Source organism: Falco peregrinus, chromosome 1, assembly GCF_023634155.1.
Source record: "Falco peregrinus isolate bFalPer1 chromosome 1, bFalPer1.pri, whole genome shotgun sequence".
NCBI classification, from domain to species: domain Eukaryota; kingdom Metazoa; phylum Chordata; class Aves; order Falconiformes; family Falconidae; genus Falco; species Falco peregrinus.
The window spans coordinates 50,440,789-50,461,346 of record NC_073721.1 but is presented as its reverse complement, the minus strand read 5'-3'; the positions used below and the strand labels follow the sequence as shown (position 1 = coordinate 50,461,346).

The window sequence follows — 20,558 nt, the reverse complement described above, 5'->3', positions numbered from 1 at the left end:
CCCACAGGGACAGAGCTGAGATAGTCCCTCTGCAGCCATAGGAGGTATCTCAGAACCTTGCTCCCATCTCAGGTGATGGGTTGATGGCCATGATTTTACAACTACAAGCATTTCCTTCCCTGCAAACAAGGAACCTCTGCTCAGGCCCTGCCCCTCAGTTCCTGTCTGAGCCCTTGGCTGATGTCCCTGCCGTGGTGACACTGAAATGCCAGAGCTGCCTGTTGACCTACGAGCTGTACGGACATGCCAAGGCACAGCAGGAACCCAGAGCTGCCACCACCACCTCCACTCCTGGCTCACCGTGGCCATCCTGCAGCTGGGACATCGTGGCTCAGCATGCTGGCAGGGTGGGTGACGTCCCTGCTGGCTCCAGTTCTTAGCTCACCCAGCGTCGCCTCTCCCGCTAATTCCCCCCCGTATTCACCTCATCTTCACAGGCAATTTCCCCCATTGAAATGTCAGCGGATAATTGAGCACGCCGATGACCTTGTTAGGGAGCTGGGCTTGGTGCTGTGCGCTGTGCTGGGGAGGCAGCCGGCATGGGGCCGTGTGTCCCCGGTCATGGCGCGCTCGGGGTGCTGGGCTGGGGGGAACGCCTGGCACCTGTGTGCTGGGTGCCTGCATCACCACGCGTTTGCACGAGGCTGTGGGGACCCGTGTGCTGTCCCCCGATGGCAGAGCATCAGTCCTGTCTAGGCTGCAGAGCATCCTGTGGCTTTGGGGACTTCTGTGTCACCTCCCCCTGCTGAGGAGCCCAGCTTGGGGAATGCACCATCCTGGACCTGGACCTAGAAAAAGCACACAATGTCCGTGCTGGTGGTCTCCATCGCTTGGGTTGGTGGGTGCTCTGGGGCTCCTTCTCAGCTGGGGCGGTCATTCTCCCAGCCACACCGTGTCCTTGATGTCCTCATCGAGGTGGCCCTTGCGGTGGGAGCTGGTGTTGCCCAGGGTCAGGGACACCGATGTGCACCTTGCTCCATGCTGCATTGCCGGTGGCCGGGGGTTGTGCCTTTGTGCTTTTGGGGCTGATCCCGGCAGAAGCCGGTGCTGGCGGAGGCTGGCTCTCCCTGCAGGCTGGCTCACCCTCGTTCCCCTTCTCTCGGCAGAAACATGGGATCCCGGTACCCGTGACGCCTCAGACACCCTGGAGCATGGATGAAAACCTCATGCACATCAGGTGAGAGGCTGGGCAGGGGGGGAGCTCCTGTGGGGGGAGGACCCAGCGCCTGGGGCCCCTATCCCCCCATTCTGCGTGGCCAGGACAGCCCTTCTCGCCTCCAGAGTCCCAGGCTGCCGTACCATGTGCTGGCCAAAGGTGACCCCAAAACCTCCAGCCTCCCTTTCTGCCCAGTCACCCACGTCACACATGGCAGCACTCGCCTCCTGGACTCTCCTAAGCCTGGCGTTCCTTGCAGGGCTGCTGCTAAAAGCCCCTGGCGATCCATAACGTGCATTTACGCCCATCCTTGGGGGGTGGAGGGCGGTGGGTTGTCCTGGTGGGTTTTGGGGTTGCAGGTGCTGCAGTGACTTCTCTCTCCTTCCCTGCCTGCTGTAGCTACGAAGCCGGGATCCTGGAGAACCCCAAGGTAATCAATCACAGCCACCCGGCCAGCATGGCAGCCACAGGGCTGAGGCCGTCTCGTGTATTTGCAGCCTAATTGGAAATTTCACGGCGGGCCGTGTGTGTCGGGCAGGCCCCGGCTCCTCCGCCTCTCCTGGCACGTTAATTGCTGCCAGCGTGAATAGGGGAAGGGACCGTTTCAGGGTGACACTGGAGGGGCCAATGTCATGGAGCTTCAATAAAGGAGCAATTAGACGATGAGGCGCGGGTGGGAGAGCGGGGGCTGGTGGTGGGTGGCAGGGGTCTGGGCTGGCCCCTGCAGCTCGGGTCTCCTGGCCATGCCTGCAGCTCGGCCAACCCTCCTCGCTTTCCCATTCCCACTCTCGGGGGGGGGAAACGGGGTAAAACCTCCCCTTGTTTGGAGACCCTGAGTGCACCCACGGGACCCTCGGCTCCCTGCTGATGGGGTCAGGAGCCCAGTGTGGTGGGTGCTGTGGCCACGTGCTACTGCTGGACGTGGCACCTCGCTCGGGGAGGTGTGGGGCCGGCCCTGCTTGCCCTCGATAGCGCTCGTGGTCCGGTGCCCGCTGGCCCCTGCCTGCACTGTTCATGCTCCAGCGGGTCACGACGGCGGCTACTTAAACTATCCATCAGCGCTAATTAGACAATCCGGGGAGAGGAGGGGGAGGCAGGCGGAGAGGGAGAGGAGCGGGCTGGAGCTCAGCGCCCGCAGCCGGCTCACCGCGGCTGGGCTGGCGCGTGCCTCGGGCAGGGGCGTGAGGAAGAGGAAGGTGGAGAGGAGGTCCCGCTCCCCCATCGGAGTCCCCAGGAGGGCTGTCTGCAGGTTGGGCTTTGCAAAGCCAGGCCCTCAGGGGGTCTTCTCCTCCAGAAGAGCAGTTGGCACAGGGATGGGTTTTCATGCCTTGAACTGGAGCTAGCAAGGGGCTGACCCTTCCCAGTGCACCCATCCTGACCCACCCTGCCGCGCCCAGTGCCTCTCCTCCTGGGGAAGACCCCTGGACCTGAGGCTCTGCCAAGCCCGCTTCCTTCCCAAAGCCAGCTCGGAGAATGGGGCCAAGCAGTGCCCTGACCCCATCCCCGAGCATCCTCTGCTCTGGCACCTCTCCCTCTGCCAGCGCCGGGAGGTGGCTTCCCACAGTGTGGTGTCACCACCGTCCCTTTTCCCGGCGCTGAAAGCAGTGCTGGGCACCAGGGTGGCCACGGCAGGATCCGGGGTGCCAGGCACGGCGGGCTCCCCTCCCCAAACCCCCGGGACCTGCCAAACGCAGGGATTTGAAAGCAGATGGTTGAGCTATTTTCTGCCTCTGTGAGGCCCGATTGAAGGGCAATGAGGCAGCTAATGCGGAGAAAGATAGAAATTTACTTGCTTTAACTTCATATGGCACTCTGAAAGAGTTCATTCAGTCCCGGGCACAACAATATCAGCCGGATGAATAAACCATTTGCGGCATCGATAGCTCTGCATCATGGTTTACTTCATGGACCATTTGCTTCCAATTTCTTCTCTTCTTGCCCCGTTTTTCTTGCTTCTTTCTTTCCCCCTCCCTCTCTCCCTTTCCACACACTCTTCCTTTTTTTTTTTTTTCCCTTTTTTTTTTCCTCCCCTTTTTTTTTCCCTCTCTCCCCTTTAAAGATGACATTGCAGGACTAGCCCCCCTGCGGGGAGGGATAAATAGAAGGCATTGATACACTGCAACAAACTATTTGTCATTTGAACTGTGCTTTTAGGAGAGAGAATAAAAAGAGGACAGACTCGCACCGTAATGATGGAATGCAAGCCAAATGTCACTTTTATTTCTATTTAGTTATTTTATTTAATAGGGGTTTTCATAGTTGGCTCGGAAAATTGGAAACTACCTGACTTTGACTTCCAATGTTTAGTAAAGAGTTTTTAATACTTTCCAGTATTTTTCCCCTCCCGCCCCCCACATCTTTCCTTTTGAACTCAAAGTTTTTCATCATCTCTTGCAGGTTCGTCTAGTTAATAAGTGTGATCAGGGCTAGGAAAGGCCAGACGATGTAAAATTGAAATCCGCAGCCCGTGTAATTTGTGCATGTGTGCGCACGGGGGGAAAGGGGCAGGCACGCCTGCCAGCGCCTCTTGTTTAAAACAAGGGAAAGGGGCAAAAATGAGAAAAAATGGGAACCTGAGGTAGTTTTGCTGGAGCGTGTGCTGGGGTACTTATGTCTGTATTCCTGGGATTCAGCTGTGGCCCCACGGTTTGGGGTGAGACAAGGGGGGAGCCCTGGTGTGGAGAGGGTGGCAGGGATGCTGGCAGCCGGGCAGGCCACCCTCAGGCACTGACAGTGATCGGGTGTTGCTATTTATTGGAGGGAAAAAAAAAAAAAGAGGAAGTTCTCACTAAAAAAGATCATTGGAAGTTCTCACTAAAAAAGATCATTGCGCATCTTTAAAAATTTGAAATGAAAGCTTCTTCTGCAGAGAAATTAATTTTCCCTTTAAGAAGCTTAACATTTTTTTAAAGCAATTGCTTTCGGTCTTTTTTGTTTGTTCATTTTCTAACTTGCTTTCTAATTTGTCCTTTTTTCCCACACTGGAAAGGAGAAGGGAGGAAAAGTAAGCAGGAGAAGAGTTGTGCTTTAACAGGAGAGGGAGCACGAGCAGGGCGGTGGGTGGGTGCAGGCAGGGCTTTGCCGCCCAGGGATGCCCAGAGCTCCAGCTCTCACCAGCCAGGTTTGGTGTGGAAATACCAGTTTACCACCATTTAAAACATTTGTAGGAGCAGCCGAGTTTGGAGAAACTCCACCCGAGCTGCTGGCACAGGGGGCTTTAGGTGACTGGGACTCCTCATCTGGAGGAGGGTCCTTGGCAGCATCCCCCCCTGATGCCGGCCAAGCCCAGCTTTGCCCCAGCCCTGCTCAGTGGTTCGTTTGCTCAGCCCTGCCTGCCTTTCCCCCACGTTGCACATGCCCTGGGTGCTCCGTGCCTCAGTTTCCCCTCCCTGAGCTGCGGCTGGGTGGAGGCATCCTTCCAGAGACAGGAGTTTTCAAACGCCAGTCTGGAAGTGGTTTGGGGTCAGCGTGTGCAGTCGCGTCGTGCATCAAGTGTCGAGGGGGCATGTGAAATTGCAAAGCATTTGCTCTCCGGGACGGAAAGCTTTTTTATTATATTTCCCCCCCTTTTCTGGCATGCGCTTCAATTGCAGCAATTCTTTGTCAGCACCCAAGCCTCCAGTGGCCTGGCTCCAACGGAGATAAGATGCCTCTTTCCTATAAATCTAGGAAAAAAAATATACATAAAGGTTGATGTGCTCTGAAATGGGTTTTTGCTTTGTTCCTCTATTTTCCCCCGTGTGTATTAACCCCGGGGACACCATGAAAGAGCCGGTGCGCCTGGAGCACCTGCTGGGGTCAGGCCTCCTCATTAGTTTTTTCGGTCAGCGCCGAATAAGCCCGGCTGTGCCGTGGGGACGTGCGGGTGCCCGCCCTGCCTCTCGCTGCCATCGTCCAGCTTTTCCCTGCCTGACTTGCTTCTCCACAGCCATCCCGCCTCCAGCTGTGGGGGCGTCGGAGGAAAAGATGAGATCAAGTTGAGGGGAAAAATTGACTGATTCTTCCAACCCCTTTGTTCCTAGGGCCCCGGTAAGCACCGGTGCTGTGCGGTGCCAGCCCCGGTGCCTTGGGGATGGGGGGTGCACACCGGGGATGGGGGCTGTGCACCGGGGATGGGGGATGCTCACCAGGGATGGGGGATGCACGCTGGGGTCGGGGCTGCTGGCAGCATTGGCCTTGCCAATGCCACTGACTCTCTTCTCTCTCCCCACCCTGCAGAATCAGGCCCCCCCTGGGCTCTACACGAAGACCTGTGATCCCGCCACCTCTCCCAACACCCCGGACGTGCTGGAGATGGAGTTTGAGCGGGGTAAGCGCCTCCGGGCAGCCCCCCCCACATCTCTCTGCCCCCCGAAGCTGAACCCTGCTCCCCAGACAGGACCGAGGGCTGCTGGGAGCATCCCCAGGGTGGGGGCAGGTGGGGCGAACCCCAACTCGTGGCATCAGGGCGTGGGATGGTGCTTGCAGCACGCTGGGGCTCTTCAAGGTGCGCAGAGGGTCTGGGTACTTCTCAGGGGGCTGGCTGGGACCCCCTGAGAGTGGAGAGGGGTCTGAGCTCCCATGCCAACCATTGAGGCAGAGTGGGAACAGGTCTCTCTCAAGCAGGGTGGCATACAGGTGGGTGGCCATGGGGACATACAGGTGGCCCTGGCCACTGTCACAGCTGGAGAGATGCTCCAGCAGGATTTGGCCGGTGGCACTATCAGCGTTGCCCAAAGGAGACAAGGGCACCCCGTCCCATCCCTGGGGGCACAGGACAGGGCCCAGCCCCAGAGCTGTCACCCCGAGAGGGGGCACAGGGCATCATCTCCCACCTCCACCAGTCATGGGCATCACTGTGCCACCACCCCTGCTGGCAGCAGTGGCAAGCCCAGCCCAGGCTGGGGGGAGCCCCCGCTCAGAGGGGGCACCCCCTGCCTCCCCACCACCCCCCCGCTGCCAGCATCCCTGCGCCATTATAATGATCCCCCTGCAAGGAGCAGCCCCCCTCCCAGCAGCCCATTCAGCCCCTAGTTAATTTATTTGAAGTTTTAATCTAATTATTAACTATTTTAAAGGCTAAGCAGCTTTCACTAACAACGGCACCGACAACGTCGGCTCTCCGCCGAGCCGACCCCGGCCAATACCCCGGCGGAGGATGCAAATAGAAAGAGCCGGGGCGAGGGGAGGGCGCGGAGTGGGGGGACCCGCGCCGAGAAGCAGCTTAAGGTTCATTATTGCCGCGAGTTACATTTAATAGCAATTTACAACTGAGTTTATAAACCCCTGGAAAAATAGGGGGTTTAGTGGGGGGGAGCTGACAGCCCCCATCACTAGCCAGGGCTCTAGCGGGCGCCTCCATAATAAAGACTAGAAAGGGAGGCATTGAGGCTGATTGGCAACTGATAGTGCGTTAAATGGTAATGAGGAGGGCAGATGGAGGGGGGATTAGCCTCCAACTCCGCACCGCTTTTCTTTGTGGGCCCCGCAGCCCCCTTGTCAGCTTCCTAATACATTTATTGCTCATTTCACACCGCTAAAGAAAAATGCCTCTTTCTATTCAGCATCCCCCCGCCTTGCTCCTGCCCAGCGCCCTTAAAAAAATTTTAAGCAAAAAAGAGGGGGCTAAAAAAAAAAAAAAAAAAAAAAAAAGTGTAATAATTAATTCATGGTGGGGAGCACCCCGCCGCGGGGTGCGTGTGCGTGCGTGTGCGAGCAGTCGTGCCCTGGTGTGGGGGTCCCCCCCCAGACGCCCCCCATGCTAGCAGGGGAGGGGGGGACACACACATTTGTCAGCCCCCCCGGCCAGGGGCTGGTGGGACAGAAGGTGCTGTGCTGTAAGACAATTGCCGAGCGTGAAATTCAATTAGTTAAGGGCCTGGTTGCAATTTCACAGGCCCTAAAAAGAGAGAGGGAGAGGAGAGGGGAAAAGAAGGGGGGGACGTTTTTATGGCCTTTTTTATTTATTTATTTCGCTTCTCTCTCGAGGTGGGTCCCCCTCCCCTCGCCTCCCCCCCGCACCAGCTTGGATATGCCTTTTTAAGAAGTTATTTAGAGTTCATATCTGTCACATCTATTTAACGCCCGCGGGGTGATGTTCTGGGGGGATCCTGACACTGGCTGATCCTGCCCATCCTGCCTCCCTGCCTCCGCAGGTGTCCCTGTGAAGGTCACCAACATGGGGGATGGAGCCACTCGTTGCTCGGCCCTGGAGCTCTTCGTGTACCTGAATGAGATCGCGTGAGTGCCACGCTGTCCCCTGCCACCTGCCCGCCAGCTGGCAGCAGGGATGGGGGTAGCATCCCCAGGTCCCTAGGGCGGGATGGATGCGGGATGCTCACAGCAGGCATGTCCCGATGAGGCCGGGGACGGTGGTCAGCAGCACGAGGTTGGGATGGTCCCAGCTGGGTTCCAGTTAGGTCCCAGTTGAGCCATTTGTGCCAGCGAGTGGAGCTGGGCACCCAGGCCAGGAGCACAGGGGTATTTAGGGTTTTGCTCCATGTGCATCAGGAGGGCTAAAAAGACTTACTGCCACCCTCTGCATTTACCACGTGCCCCAGCTGCACAGCTGGGCAGGGGCTGCCCTGCCTGCAGTGGGGGGCTCAGCCCCTGGGGCACCCCCAGCCTGTGGGGCATCCTTTGCCCCTGGTCCCCGTCCAGCCCCAGACCCCCAGCTCCTGCATCCTGGGGTCATCGCCTCACCCTGCCTGCCCGAGGGGGCTCAGTGTCCCTTTTGGACAGAGACTTGGATTTCTGGGGGCGTAGAGATGTGCTGGCCCGGTCCATCGCCCCGTCCTCCCCCTGCCTGCACAGCAGCAGCTCCTTCAGGGTTTTCTGCCCTGTGCCAGCCCATTCCCAGCTTCTGCTGCCGCTGGGGCAGAGCCATCACCAGGGGCTTGCCCAAAAATACAGCAGCACCCACGAGGGGACCCACTCCTCCCACCTTACACCAAGTGCCACGCAGTCCCTGGCCACCCTCCTTTGTGCCTCTGCCTGTATCCCCCTGGCGCTGAATGGGAATGAACTTTTCCATGTAGTTTGCTTTTTAAATATTAATTAAGTGGTTTTAAAGTTACTTTGGTCATTGGGAATACAGCTGCAGCATGTCCTGTCTCCTTGCCCAGTTTGTTTTCCAGTGGCCCAGGTACCATGGGTCCTTGTGGTGCTGCCAGACCCAGCAGCGAGGGAGGATGGAGAGGCTGCTGGCACAGCAAAAAGGAGGGGAAAAGGAGAGAAAATCCACCTCCTTGTCACACACCATGGCAAGAACCCACCATGGGTCGCTACCAATGGTCACCAGTGCTACTCAGGGGCTGGCCACACTGTCATTTGGGGTTTGTCCCCCACATGTCCCACTGTGGGGCTGGGGAGGCTGCAACTTTCCTTCTCCTTGGCAGGGGCAAGCACGGAGTGGGGCGCATCGACATAGTGGAGAACCGCTTCGTTGGGATGAAGTCCAGAGGTGAGCGGTCACCCACCAGTGGTGCCGTCCCTGTCCTAATAACAGCAAAAAAAGGGAAAACCCTGGCGGGACATGTCAGGTGCTGAGCATCACTGGGGTGCTCTGGCTCAGGTCACACCAGCAGCCCTCAGTTGCTCCCTCCCCATCAGCTTTTGACCGAGATTTCCCTGTGACAGGGACTTCTCACTGCTCTCTAATGAAGGCAGCTGCCTGCTCGCTGCCACTGCCACTGTTCACACCAGCCCTGGGGTCCCTGTGCCACCAGAGACCCCACGTCCTGGGTGAGACCTGTCTGCAGTGGTAAAAACACCGAGCTGTGGGCTTATGTGGGAAGATGCTAATGGGAGGTCCTGGAGGGTGCAAGGCTCTATAGTACAGGTACAAAGCGCAGGAGGCAAATGCAAATCACTGAGGTTTTTTTTAAGCCAATTCTTTGATTTATCTATGTGTTTTTGAGGCTGCGACTCTTAGTATTGATCATCCATTAGGATGAGCTTCATTGGAAATCTCTGGAGGCAGCGAGCTGCCCCGTGCAGAACTAAGTAATGAGGTGGCTTATCATCATTTCCCACCTCCTTGCCCCCACGCTTTTGTTTTAAACCTCACTAACACATGATTAGATGCCCCCTTTCTTTAAACTTGCCCTCTGTGCAGGGCATCAGCAAATATTTCGGTTAGACTCAGCCTGTGGTCCCCCACCCCACCGCAGGGCACCAGCCCCTTTGCAAGAGTGTCAGCCACAAAAGGCAAAAACAAAACAAAACCCCAAATCATTTGATCCTAGTTTGAATAATCAAATTAAAACCAAAAGAAGGAAGGAAAAAAACGCCAAACTGCACACACCAGCCTGCGCATTTGCATGCAAGATGCTGAGTAATTTGTCAAAACCTATTTTATTTTTTTAAGAGCCACTGACACGCTCTAGTGACCCTTCCAGCATTTAATAATTTCTCTAAACCCCATTTAACTGTCATGTCTGTCTCCTGCATGACATTGCCAAGCGATCGCTGCCGTGTTTGTGCACCGCAGACGCAGGAGGACTGGGTGTTCTGGGGACAGTGGCGGTGCACGCACCTCCGGGACAAGACCTTGGTGGCAGGTTTTCCTCCTTGCTTTGAGCAGGATCCTGCCCCTGGTTTTGCTCTTTGGGATTAACTGAAACCTCCCAGGAATCTGCTTCTATGGGAGAGATGGAGAGCTGGGATGGGAGGAGGCCAGAGCAGGAGGGTGCTGCCGGTATCCACCTCCCCCTGGGGGTTTTGGGGTGCAGGGCAGTTCAGGGAGCATCTTGGACCCCCAACGGGGTTTGGGTCAAAGGGGCAGGAGATGGGACCTGGGCTTGCAGGTGGGAGGAGATGGTCCCTTAAATCCCAGTGGATGCGGTGGCCCCACTGGCTCCGGGTTCTGACGCTTCCTTGGGGCGGCACAGGGACCCCCGCGCTGCAGGGACACTGAGGCACGGGCAGTCACAGCACAGCAAGAGCCCTCCGGGGCCACGGCGGTGCCAGCGAAGGCTCCTGCCAGGTGCCTCCCCTCCCTCACCTCCCAGACCCGGGGAGTCGAAGAGAAAAATTCATTTGCATTGATTTTTACTAAGCTCCTAATTGAACTTCGTTAAGGCCTAATGGGCGAGGGGTGAGCTGAGCGTGCCCGCGCCAGCCTTTTAAGCCCTATTAATTCAATTTTGCCATATTTGTTTTAGTGGGAGGAGGGTGGCTAATTATGGGGTGCCAGGGAGCGGCTCTGCAGCCGGCTGGGGGGGCCATGGCTCAGCTGGGGGCTCTTGGCTGCAAGCGGGAGCGTGGCCCTGCCTCTCCTGCCTTTTCACATCCTCATTATCAAATTATCTTTTTAACTCTGAAGGGGGGCTAATTAAGTGAAGTAAATGAAATCAGTGGGGAGGAAGCAGGAAGGAGGGGATGGCCACTGCCAAAAGAGCTGAGCGCTGCCTTTGGCTGGGGCTTTTCCTCCCCTTGGCTCTCTCCTTCCTTTTCCCTTTTCCTCCCCTCCGTGCATTGAGCAGATGGAGGAGGAAAGCGGAAAACCCCTTCCCTGCGATGAACCCGTACCGGGCACGCTGGGCCTCAACCCTGGACCAGTGGTCGAAATTTGGGCAGCATCTTCCCATGGGCAACATCACCCTCCTCTTCCCCTCAGGAAGCCACTGCATCCCATCCCAGGGATGACGTCGGGAGTGACAGCCTGCACTCAGCACAGCAAAATTGCTCGGATGGAGGTGAACTGACAGCCGAGGTTACAAATTAGAAAATTTTAAGCAGTGGCAGCTGTCTCCTTGGCTGCCCCCCCTCCATGTGCCCCCCCGGCCCTGGTCCCCCCCTTCCCCAGCAGTAATTACGGGGTGATTGAAGCTTCACCAGGCTGCAGCGCTGACACCTCTGTCTTTTTCCTGTAAACACGGGGAGGTGAAAATAGACACTTGGAGACACTGCAAGTGTCACTTTGAAGGTGTCTCTTGCCTCCTCGGCAGCGAGGCTGGGAGTGCGGCTGTCAGCTCCCTCCACCCTGGCTGTCATGTTCCAGTCCCCAGTTCTCTAGCATCAGGTAGGGGTGCAGGCAAACAGGCAGGAGGTGAGCGTCAAGACCTCACAAACGACACAAACTCAAACCTTTGGTCAACCAAAATTGGCTTTAACACCTCCTAAGGGGAAAGAGAGGGAATATTAATGGTGTTAGTGGTGGGCTCAGCTTCATGGTCGTGGCTGGAGGGGCACAGAGCAGCCCTCTGTGCCCATGTGCCACGACGGCTGGTTTTTGGTGTTAACTTGGTTGTCTCCTCCCGCAGCCCCGTGAGGATGGGTGCTGAGCTGTCCCCCAGGACCAGGCTGCAACAGCACGCATCGCTGGGGTGGCCTCAGAGGAGGGGGTGGCTCTCCTCTGGGACAGCTGCATCCTGTCCCCTGCCTGTAGGGTGCTGAGGTCATGGACCCTGGTAGGGATGAGGGCTGGTGGAAGGAGCTTGGGCTGCCACAGTAGGCAGGGCTCCTGCCATGTCTGTGGGACTGTGGCCACCCCAGGACATGCTTGAGCCTATGCCACTCTCCAGGGCACTGAGTGGGCAGAACCTGGTGTGCGTTTGAGCCTCCATGACAGCCCCGTGGGCTCCCCTCACCCCATCTCGGGGCTGGGGACACATCCCCTTTCGGTGGGGATGCTTTCCCATGGGGTTTCTTTGCATGCCAGCAAAACCCAGCGGGTGGGTGCCCTTTGCCCTTCCCATGGCCATGCCATAGCACAGGTGCCTGGCACTGGGAGGGGACCATCCCCGTGGACAGGCAGGGGACAGGAACGTGCTGGTGGAGCAGCCCTGGCCATGGGCAGGTTACAGCCATGCCCACCCCATGTTCATTGCCGGACTAGCTCAACGTTTCCGCCCCCCCACCTATCTGCACATATCCAACCTGGAGCAGAGCACTGCACTCATATTTAACCACCAAGTAAACACGTTATGCAGAAAATAAGCCCCGAGTGGCTGTAACAAAGGCAGCAGCTCACCCACAGCATCAGCCACCATCGCCAAAATAATAAGCATCCCTCCATCCCCAGGCCTTGTGCAATGGGGGGGCAGGTGGGAAGGGACTGGGGGGGGCCCCGCCAGCCCCAAATGAGGTTGCCCTCCCAGCCCCCAGGTAGCCTCATTGCTTCACAGCGGCCGCGCGGGGCTGTTCCTCGCAGCTGAGGGGAGAGGAGGGTATTTCAGGCCTCCGCTCCCCGCGCCTGTGCCCCGCGTCGTTCCTTTAATTACAGGTTTTCAGCTGCAGACCGTTGGGCACGGATCGGCGGGGGGATCGGTTCCCAAACCCTGTCATTTAGCCTCGTCAGAGTGCCTCTTCAAAGAGGGGAATCTAGAAATTTTCTCCACAAGGTGCGGAGTGGACTGTCTCGGCCCCAGCATGAACATAATGACAGATGCATTTTACAGCGAGCTGGGACTGAATGCGCTCGACCACAGCTCCTTCTGTCAGCCAAGTCATTATTTTTTGTCATTTGCTGACAGTTTTGGTCTCATTCGTTTCTCTCTCTTTTTCTGCTTTTCCCCCTGCCTGGAAAAATGGCTAGGTATCTATGAGACCCCAGCGGGAACGATCCTATACCATGCGCATTTAGATATCGAGGCCTTCACCATGGACCGGGAAGTACGGAAAATCAAGCAGGGGCTTGCCTTGAAATTCTCCGAGCTGGTGTACAACGGTACGTACGGTCCTTCAGCCTGGCCCTGCCACCACAGCATCCTCGCAGCCTTCCTCCTCCTCCTCCCTTGTTGCTACCGGAGGCTGCGGGTCCCGCTGGTTCATGCACTCAGGGCTGTAAAATTCCAGTGTGGATTTTGAAGCGACTCAAGGGGGAAAGGATGGGTTTGCTTGTGCTGGGGGCTGAGCTTAGCCCCACACCCTGCCTGCTTTCATGCCGAGGGGGGGGGCTCCACACCTGCCTTTGGGAGGTGATGCTGCCTTCCGTGAGGGCTTGCTGGTGGGGGATGCTCCCAACATCTCTCCCAGCCTGGTGCCACCACTTTGTCCCATCCGACACATTGGGATGTCTCACAGGCTGTAATTCACCGTCCCATTGTCCCCCCACATCACCTTTCCCCAGCTCTCCCCTCCAGCCCCCTCCATCTCTCCACCTGCCCTCGCCCCATGGGGAGGGGATCCCACCAGGATTTGGGGCACTGGAGCACCCAGGCTCCCGGCACAGCCATCCCCACGGTGGGATTTGAAGCCAGAGACCTCTCCCATGCCTTGGCAGAGAGAAGCGCAGGGGTGTGCAGCACAGGGGGTCCTCAAGGTGCTGTGGCTGGGGTCTGAGGGCTGCAGGACGGAGGGTCCTGGCCGTGCTATGCGGTGAGCAGCCCACACAGGGGCACTGCGCGTTGTGGCTTTGCCGGGGGCTGCCGGAGGGGCTTCCAGCTGCTCCCGGCACAGCCGGGCCTGGGGGAGTTCAGCACTGTGGTGGGCTGGCAGTCGTAAGGGACAAGGGGGTGCTGGCTGGCAGGCACAGTTAGGGACAGAAATGGGGCCCCTTGCCCTTCCTCTCGTGGTGCACCCAGCAGCTCCAGCTCAGGTCTGCTCAGCCACCTGCGGGGGCTGTTTGAGGGGTCTCAGCTCAGTCCCCCTGCACTGCTGAGGGGGGGGGAGCTGCCACAGGGGACAACCTGCTGGGCCAGGAGGCTGCCGGACCCGGGGGGACCTGGAATGGCACCGAGGGGACAGCAGCCCTGTCCTGGGATCTGCTCTGTTGGTCAACCCCGACTCGGCCGCTGGTGCTAAGCTGAAGGAAGCAGGGTTAGCCTGAAATGCCGTAGATGAGCTCAAACCCTGCTGCCCACACCGGGGGGGCTGCTGCAGGGCTCCCAGCACAGCGGGGTGTCCCCATGCCCCGGCTCTTCCCCCGTCCCCTGCCCACTCCAGAGCTGACATCCCTGGACACCCCACACCGGAGACATTTGCTGCCCCTCGGCCAAACAACACTCTTATTTTTCACGTCCTGATTTCTCAGCCTCTTGGTTCCTCCTCCTGTCACTTTTCAGGCATTTCTCTCCAACTGCAAAGGCTGTGATAATTCCTGTGGGATCTTCCAGGAGAAGCTCCCCTGGAATTAACCCGACTCCAGGAGCTCGGGCTTTGGGCAGCAGCAGATCCAGCGGGACTGAGTCAGGCTGTCTTCTCCCCTGCAGTTTCTGGTGCCTGTGCTCGTCTTTGGCACCTTCTCCTCCATGGACATTCCCTCCTGCATCTTCCTCAGCAACTGGCATTTAATGCCCAGGCCCCTTTGCTGCTTAAACCACGGTTTAGGCAGCGCGAGGCTCCTGGGGCTGCAGAAGTCTCTTGTTACCTTCCCCTTGAATCACAGCCCTCGCCTTAATTCACTCTCTGCTGCTGCTCCTGCTGCTGGCTATTTTTATTAGACTTTGTCCTGGGCTGCCTTTATTTGAAGTTGGGGTTTGTCGGTTTGTTGTGGGGTTTTTTTTTAGTTTAAGCATAAACCTGTTTGTTTATTTCTAACCACTTGCTTGCAAAGCCACCAGATTGAAGAGCCACTTGGGGAATCATGATTTTGCTTCTCCCTTCCCACCTCTGCCAGGTGAAGGCTGCTGTTTCCCTGGCTCCAGATGCTGAATCCCTGGGGATTTTCAGCATGGTCCTAGACTTCCCTAGCAGCTAAGCCAGAATCTGAGGAACAACCCCACTGGGGTGCAAACAACACCCGTGGGTCCCCATGCCAGAGGCCAGGCTTTCAAGCTCACCTTCCTTTAACACCTCATTATTGCAACTAGACCCTGATTTTAGGAGAATTAGTGTTTATCTTCCCTCACCCCCATTGATCCCATTGTGGAGGGGTGGCTTTGAAGCCAGTTCCCGTCCAAGCAGGTAGGGCCAGGTGCAGAAATGCCATTGTCCCCCTGCCCAGGCTGTGATTAGGGCAGGATGGTGGTTACCAGGCAGGAAGGTCATTAAGGGGGATCGCTTCCAGTGGGGAATGTGTCTGCGGTGGGGGGCAAGGAGGGGGGGGATGCTTCCTTGCACCTGGAGCTGTCAGAGCTAGGATGTAAGTAGCTGGTTATTATTTTAATGTGTCTCAGGTTTATTTTTTATGGGGATGCAACAGCCCTACATCAATCCTGATGTTTGAAGAGCTGTACCTGAAGGGTGATTACCAAAAAGAGGGGTGTATTTGCCTGGAGCCGGGGTCCCTGCCTGCATGGAGGTGCTGATTGTGGGGAAGGGGTCCCCAACCCCCACCCCACCCCCAACCACCTGCTGTGGTGGGGTGGCCGAGGGGATCAGGGTTAGAGAGGTGGTTTAATGGTGAGGGGTTGCAGGGCTTTGATGCTGTGCCTCAGAGCAGGGCTACACGGATCCCGGGGACAGGGCTGCAGGATCCGGCCCTGCTCTAGGGGCTGGCGAGGCCAAAGAACAAAAGAAATTGTTTGTTTCTTTAATGGCTTTGGCCCCGGAGCCCAGCTGGGAAGGGAAAGGTGAGAGGGCACCGGTGTGCGACCGGAGCGGGAGGGCGATGGGAGAGATAAAACCTGGGGATGACCGGAGGGTGGTGAATGGGCTCTTTCTCTCTCCACCTCTATCTCCCTCTCCATCTCCCAGGCTTTATTCCAGGTCTCCAAGGGCTCCCCTGCTAATTACCCCGCTTAGGGACAGGAGGGGGCATGGAGGCAGCAGGCAGGGCTAGGGCCCCTCTGTGCGCCCGTGGTGGCCTTGTTGGACGGCGATGCCGACGACTGTTCCCACAGGCTGTGTTTTGGGGGGCTGTGGTGTGGCCACACATCACCCCAACACCCAGCCTGGGCTTCAGCCCAGCTCTTGCTGTCTGGGCTCCTGGGGGTCTTGAGGTGCCGGGGGCTGCTGTGCCAGGGGGCTGCCTCAGGAGGAGGAGGCACTTGCCATATCATGGTTAGAAAGAGCTTTCCTTGGGTGCTGGCAATGGTTCCCAGTGTCCTGCCAGCCTCTTGCTCTGGGATTACAGGGGGAACAAGCTGGACTTCCCAACAAGTGGTGGCAGGGGAAAGCTGAGCCCCGCTCCCCTGGGAAGGGCCAGGCAGGGGAGCCCACCCAGGGCTGCTGAGACATCTGCCCTGGGCTGTGTTACCTGGGAGAGCGCTCTGCTCTGCATCCTGCCGGGATGGGCTGGGGGGCTGCACTGCTGGGACCCCCATTCCTGCGTGAGGTACCCTTGCCAGGGCTGCCCAGGGACAAAGGGTTGCTGTGGGGGCTGCGTCCCCCCGAGCAGAGCCCACGGTTGGGGTTGGCCATTCAGGGCTGATCCCTGCCCATCCCAGGGGAGGATTTGTGCCTTTAGCAGGGGGCTGGGAGCTGGGAGCTGATCCTCCCCAGTTCTGTGTCCATCTGTCTGTCTCCACTTGACCCTCCTGAGATGGGGTTTGTTGAGTGGCAGTTTTGTACTTATTGAACGAAGCTTTTAATTTCCATGCTCATCCCCTCCTGGTGGAGCTGGAAGGAGAATGGCCCCACTGCCTCTTCTCCACCAGCCGGTTCCAGCCTCCTCTCCCGGGTGGGAACCCACGGGCCACCAAGGGGAAGAGACACACGTGAGGTCTCCACCCCTCAGAGCTGAAGCTGGCTGTCCCAGCACCTCATTTCCCTCTCCCCGTCCCGTGACTGCATTCCTTCCCTTGAAAACTGCCCAGGGTCTGCCTTGGAGGGCTTAGCCTGGGGGACCGCCCTGCATGGGCACCCCGGGCTCCCCCGTGCCCCTGCTGACCCTGCCTCCCACCCACAGGCTTCTGGCACAGCCCCGAGTGCGAGTTCCTCCGGCACTGCATCGCGCGCTCGCAGGAGGCGGTGGCGGGCACCGTGCGCCTCTCTGTCTTCAAGGGTCAGGTCTACATCCTGGGCAGGGAGTCCCCGCAGTCGCTGTACAACGAGGAGCTGGTGAGGTGAGTGGGGTTCGGGGGGCCAGGGTGGGGTGGGGTGCTGGCAGTGAGCATCCCACCCCATCTGTGGCATCCCACCCCATCTTGTTGCATCCCACTCTGTCCCACACCATCCCCTCCCATCCCGCTCCATCCCACCTCATCCTGTCCCATCTGGTGACACTGGTGATGCCATCATCCCAGCCAAGCGCCCAGTCAAAGCACAAGCCGTGTTTTCAAATCAATATTATTTTTTTCCCTCTGGCTTTTCCCTTTTCTTCACGTTGTTTGCTCGCTCGCTCGCCCGCTTCCCCCCAGCCCTCCCTCAACCCCTTCCAATCTCTCTAAACACTTTATAAGCCATAAATACACCCGAATGAGTTTAGATCAGTCGGAGTAAATGTCAAATTATCTTCTCTCTTTCTCTTCTCTGGCTTTTTTCCCCCCCTTCCCTCCCCCTTAAAATCAACAGCTCCTAATAATCCGTCCCAACCCTTCATTATGCTTTGCACTCTCACTTGGAGAGATTAAATGAATAAAGTATTTAAAAAAAAAAAAAAACAACACAAGAAGGAAGAAAAAAAAAAAGAGGATGGAGGGGGGTGGGACAGAGGAAAAAGAGAGAAGGAGAGAAAAGCAGGGGCACTTATTCTCCCTGCGTCTCCAACCATTTTCCTTTTCTTTTTGATTTCTACATCGCTGGTTTGAAAGCCTTTGAGTGACGGCGTCACAGGAACCCGGGAGAAAGCTGTGAGAGGCAGAGCTGTGTGGAAATGCCTCTGCACAGTAGGTAGAAAGTAACGTAATTATAGAGCAGGTCAGAACCACTCGAATGAGCAAAAATAAAAGCACAGAGGTTTTTCTGTAGCCCGTCAGGGGAGGTAAAATTGTTGTAAACTCTTTCTTCTTTTTTTTTTTTTTTCTTTATTTCCCTCCACTTCCTCCGTTAAGGTTTGCGGTTTCTGGGAAATGAGCTGTGTGGTTTGGGGATGTAGAAAACTATTGGAGTTGGGATTTGGTGGGTGGCTGCTGCCTTTGGGGAGGGGGATGCGCTTGGTGCTGCACTGAGGCACTGGCTGCCACCACCACAAACCCCAGTGATGCTGGGGTGTCCTCCAGCACCAGGGCCCTGCCCGGAGCAATGTCCCCTGCCCAGGCAGTGTTCCCTGCCCAGAGCTCTGCTCCCTGCCCAGGGCAAGCTGTCCCAGCCTGGCGTGGGACAGCCATACCCAGGGGGTGCCTCTGGGACAGGGCGAGCATCCCTGCTCGGTGCAGGAGCACAGGAAGGAAGGGTGATGCTGCACATGTGGGACCACGGAGGGAGATTCGGGGCTATGTCTCTAGCAGGGCCTGGGGGAGCCCAGGGACCACCATCAGGGTGGCCTTGCAGCTCCACTGCTCCTGAGGCGATATGGCTTCCCTGGGGGCTGGCAGGGACCCTGTCCCGAGCCCCCCACACCCACCAGCAATAGATGAGGGGGCAGTTGTGGGCACTGACCGGGGGGAGCGGCCGGCTCCAGGGTCGCCTGTGTCCTCTCCCTTCCCAAGAGGCAGCCCCCAGCCCCTCTGGGACCCCCGGTCCCAGTGACGGTGCCTTTCTCTCCACAGCATGAACGTGCAAGGGGACTACGAGCCCGCCGACGCCACTGGCTTCATCAACATCAACTCACTGAGGTTTGTGGGGCCGAGATGAGACCCTCCCCAAGTGGAGAGCAAAGCCCCCAGCACCTCCAGGGCTCTTCCCCATCCCAGCTCGGGCTCTGGGGCTGCAGCTGGGCCTCCCTCCAAGCCCCCACTGATGCTGGGGTGCAGTCAGCCCCCCCAGCTCCAGCCCTGACTAATTACAGCCTTCCCCAGCACAGCCGGTCTCATTCTTTTACTTATTTCTCAGACCCCACCATACTCCCCCGCCCCCCAGCTCCAGGGCTGTAAAACACGCCTCATTTACATAATGGGCTCTTAATTTTTCCGTTGCCTGTTAACTGCTTTGTTCTTCTCGATCCGCCATGTCCCCCCACCCCTCTAAGATAAATTAATTACATTATCTCGTGGAAAAAAAAATATAATTAAATTGTACAGGCCTTAACAAACGCCTGCTCTTCACGCCCCCTCATTCTGCTTAAATTAATTGAAAGGAAAAGTGTGTTATTACTGTTAATTTACAATTAATTTTTTTTTAATCTGGTTTCTAGGCTGAAGGAATATCATCGTCTCCAGAGCAAGGTCACCGTAAAGCAGGATGAATAGCAATCAATCGCATGCGAGCCTCCCGCTCCCCTTTCTAATTTCTCTAAGAACTAGCACTAATTGTGGTGGTAATTTGTAATTGTAACTTGTCTCCCAGAGTCACGGTGGAGGTGATGGCTTTGTTATGGGGTGGCAAGTGAAATGCAATCATTAAAAAAAAGGTGGTTGGCCAGAGGAGAAGTGGGGAAAGAAATAAAACCCCAGCCACGCGCTGGGTCTGCTCATTGAGAGTCGGGCTTTATTCCTGCCTTGTTTGTTTGCTCTTCTGGCCCAGCGCTTCCCCGAGCCAGGCTTTGTGAAATTTGTAATGGATTAAGTGTCTCTGAAGGACGTGGGGGGGTTTGTTGGTACCTTCTTGTGAAGGTGGGGAGTGGGGGACATCACCCACGCAGTGCTGGACCGGAGGGGTTAGCTGAGTGGCGGGGATGGGTTAAGAGGATTTGATCTCTTTTGTCTTTATTTTAGTGTGTTTTAAGAGCAGGCATGGGGATTGCTGAAAAGGAAAAAATGGGAAATATCCTCCAGTGGTGTTGCGGGAGGCAAGGAGGAGAGGAACGCTCCCTCCGGGCTGGGCAGTGGGTCTCTCTCCCATCATGTCTGGGCAGGTTGCGGGTCCCTCTGTCCCTCAGGGCTGAGGCTGCAGCGCTGGGCTGGGATGCAGGGATGGCTTGGCAAGGGAGACCCGCTCCAAAACTGCCGTGGAAGCAGGAGGGAAGAAAGAAAACACTTCCTGACCCATGCAAACGCTCAGGATGTGCTGCTGCTCTGTAACACTGAGGATGGGGAAGGATCTGGTTTGGGGTGTCCCCATGGTGCGTGTCCCCAGGCTGGGGGCAGCGGTGCTCTCCAGGGCTGGAAGCGATGCACCCACCGTGCTGCACCCCGCAGTGCCTGGCACGGCTGCAGGGCACCGGGCAGCCGCATCCCAGCGGCAGGGATGTGCTGCTTTCCAGTGTGTTTGAGGAGCAAAAGCAGAGCTGCCACCAAAAAAGGGGAGGTTTTTGCAGTCCCCGGGTGGACAGCTGGGCCGGGTGGCCATTTGGGGACAGCCAGGCATGCCCTGCCTGCCCTGCTGCTGAGTCGGCGAGTGTGACAAGCTCTGACATCACAGCTAGGAAAATAACATGTTATTTTCCCAGCTTGGATGTGACTTTCCCTGCTATTACTGGCAGCGACCATCTTGGGAGGAGAAAGCAGCGGAGGGCTGTCAGGCGAGGGGAGAGAAATGGTTTTCTGGGCTGGTGGGGCCTGTCTGACCCCCGTGGGGTGTGAGGCGGGGGGATGCTGCACAAGGCCACCCCGTTCCCTAC

General features: G+C 57.3%; 1 protein-coding gene across 2 annotated transcripts in view; it reads left to right on the top strand.

Moving 5' to 3' along the window:
• The window catches only part of ASS1 (argininosuccinate synthase 1), a 29,576-nt gene extending 10,098 nt beyond the window's left edge, over positions 1-19,478 (top strand). For both annotated transcript variants that reach the window (XM_005231198.4, XM_027778002.2), the window contains exons 7-15: positions 1,107-1,177; positions 1,556-1,586; positions 5,375-5,465; positions 7,291-7,375; positions 8,533-8,597; positions 12,675-12,806; positions 16,869-17,025; positions 18,610-18,675; positions 19,194-19,478. In XM_005231198.4, the coding sequence (XP_005231255.2) occupies positions 1,107-1,177; positions 1,556-1,586; positions 5,375-5,465; positions 7,291-7,375; positions 8,533-8,597; positions 12,675-12,806; positions 16,869-17,025; positions 18,610-18,675; positions 19,194-19,248 (753 nt within the window). In that variant the 3' untranslated portion in view covers positions 19,249-19,478. The remainder of the gene's footprint in view (positions 1-1,106; positions 1,178-1,555; positions 1,587-5,374; positions 5,466-7,290; positions 7,376-8,532; positions 8,598-12,674; positions 12,807-16,868; positions 17,026-18,609; positions 18,676-19,193) is intronic.
• The last annotated feature ends 1,080 nt before the right edge of the window (positions 19,479-20,558 follow it).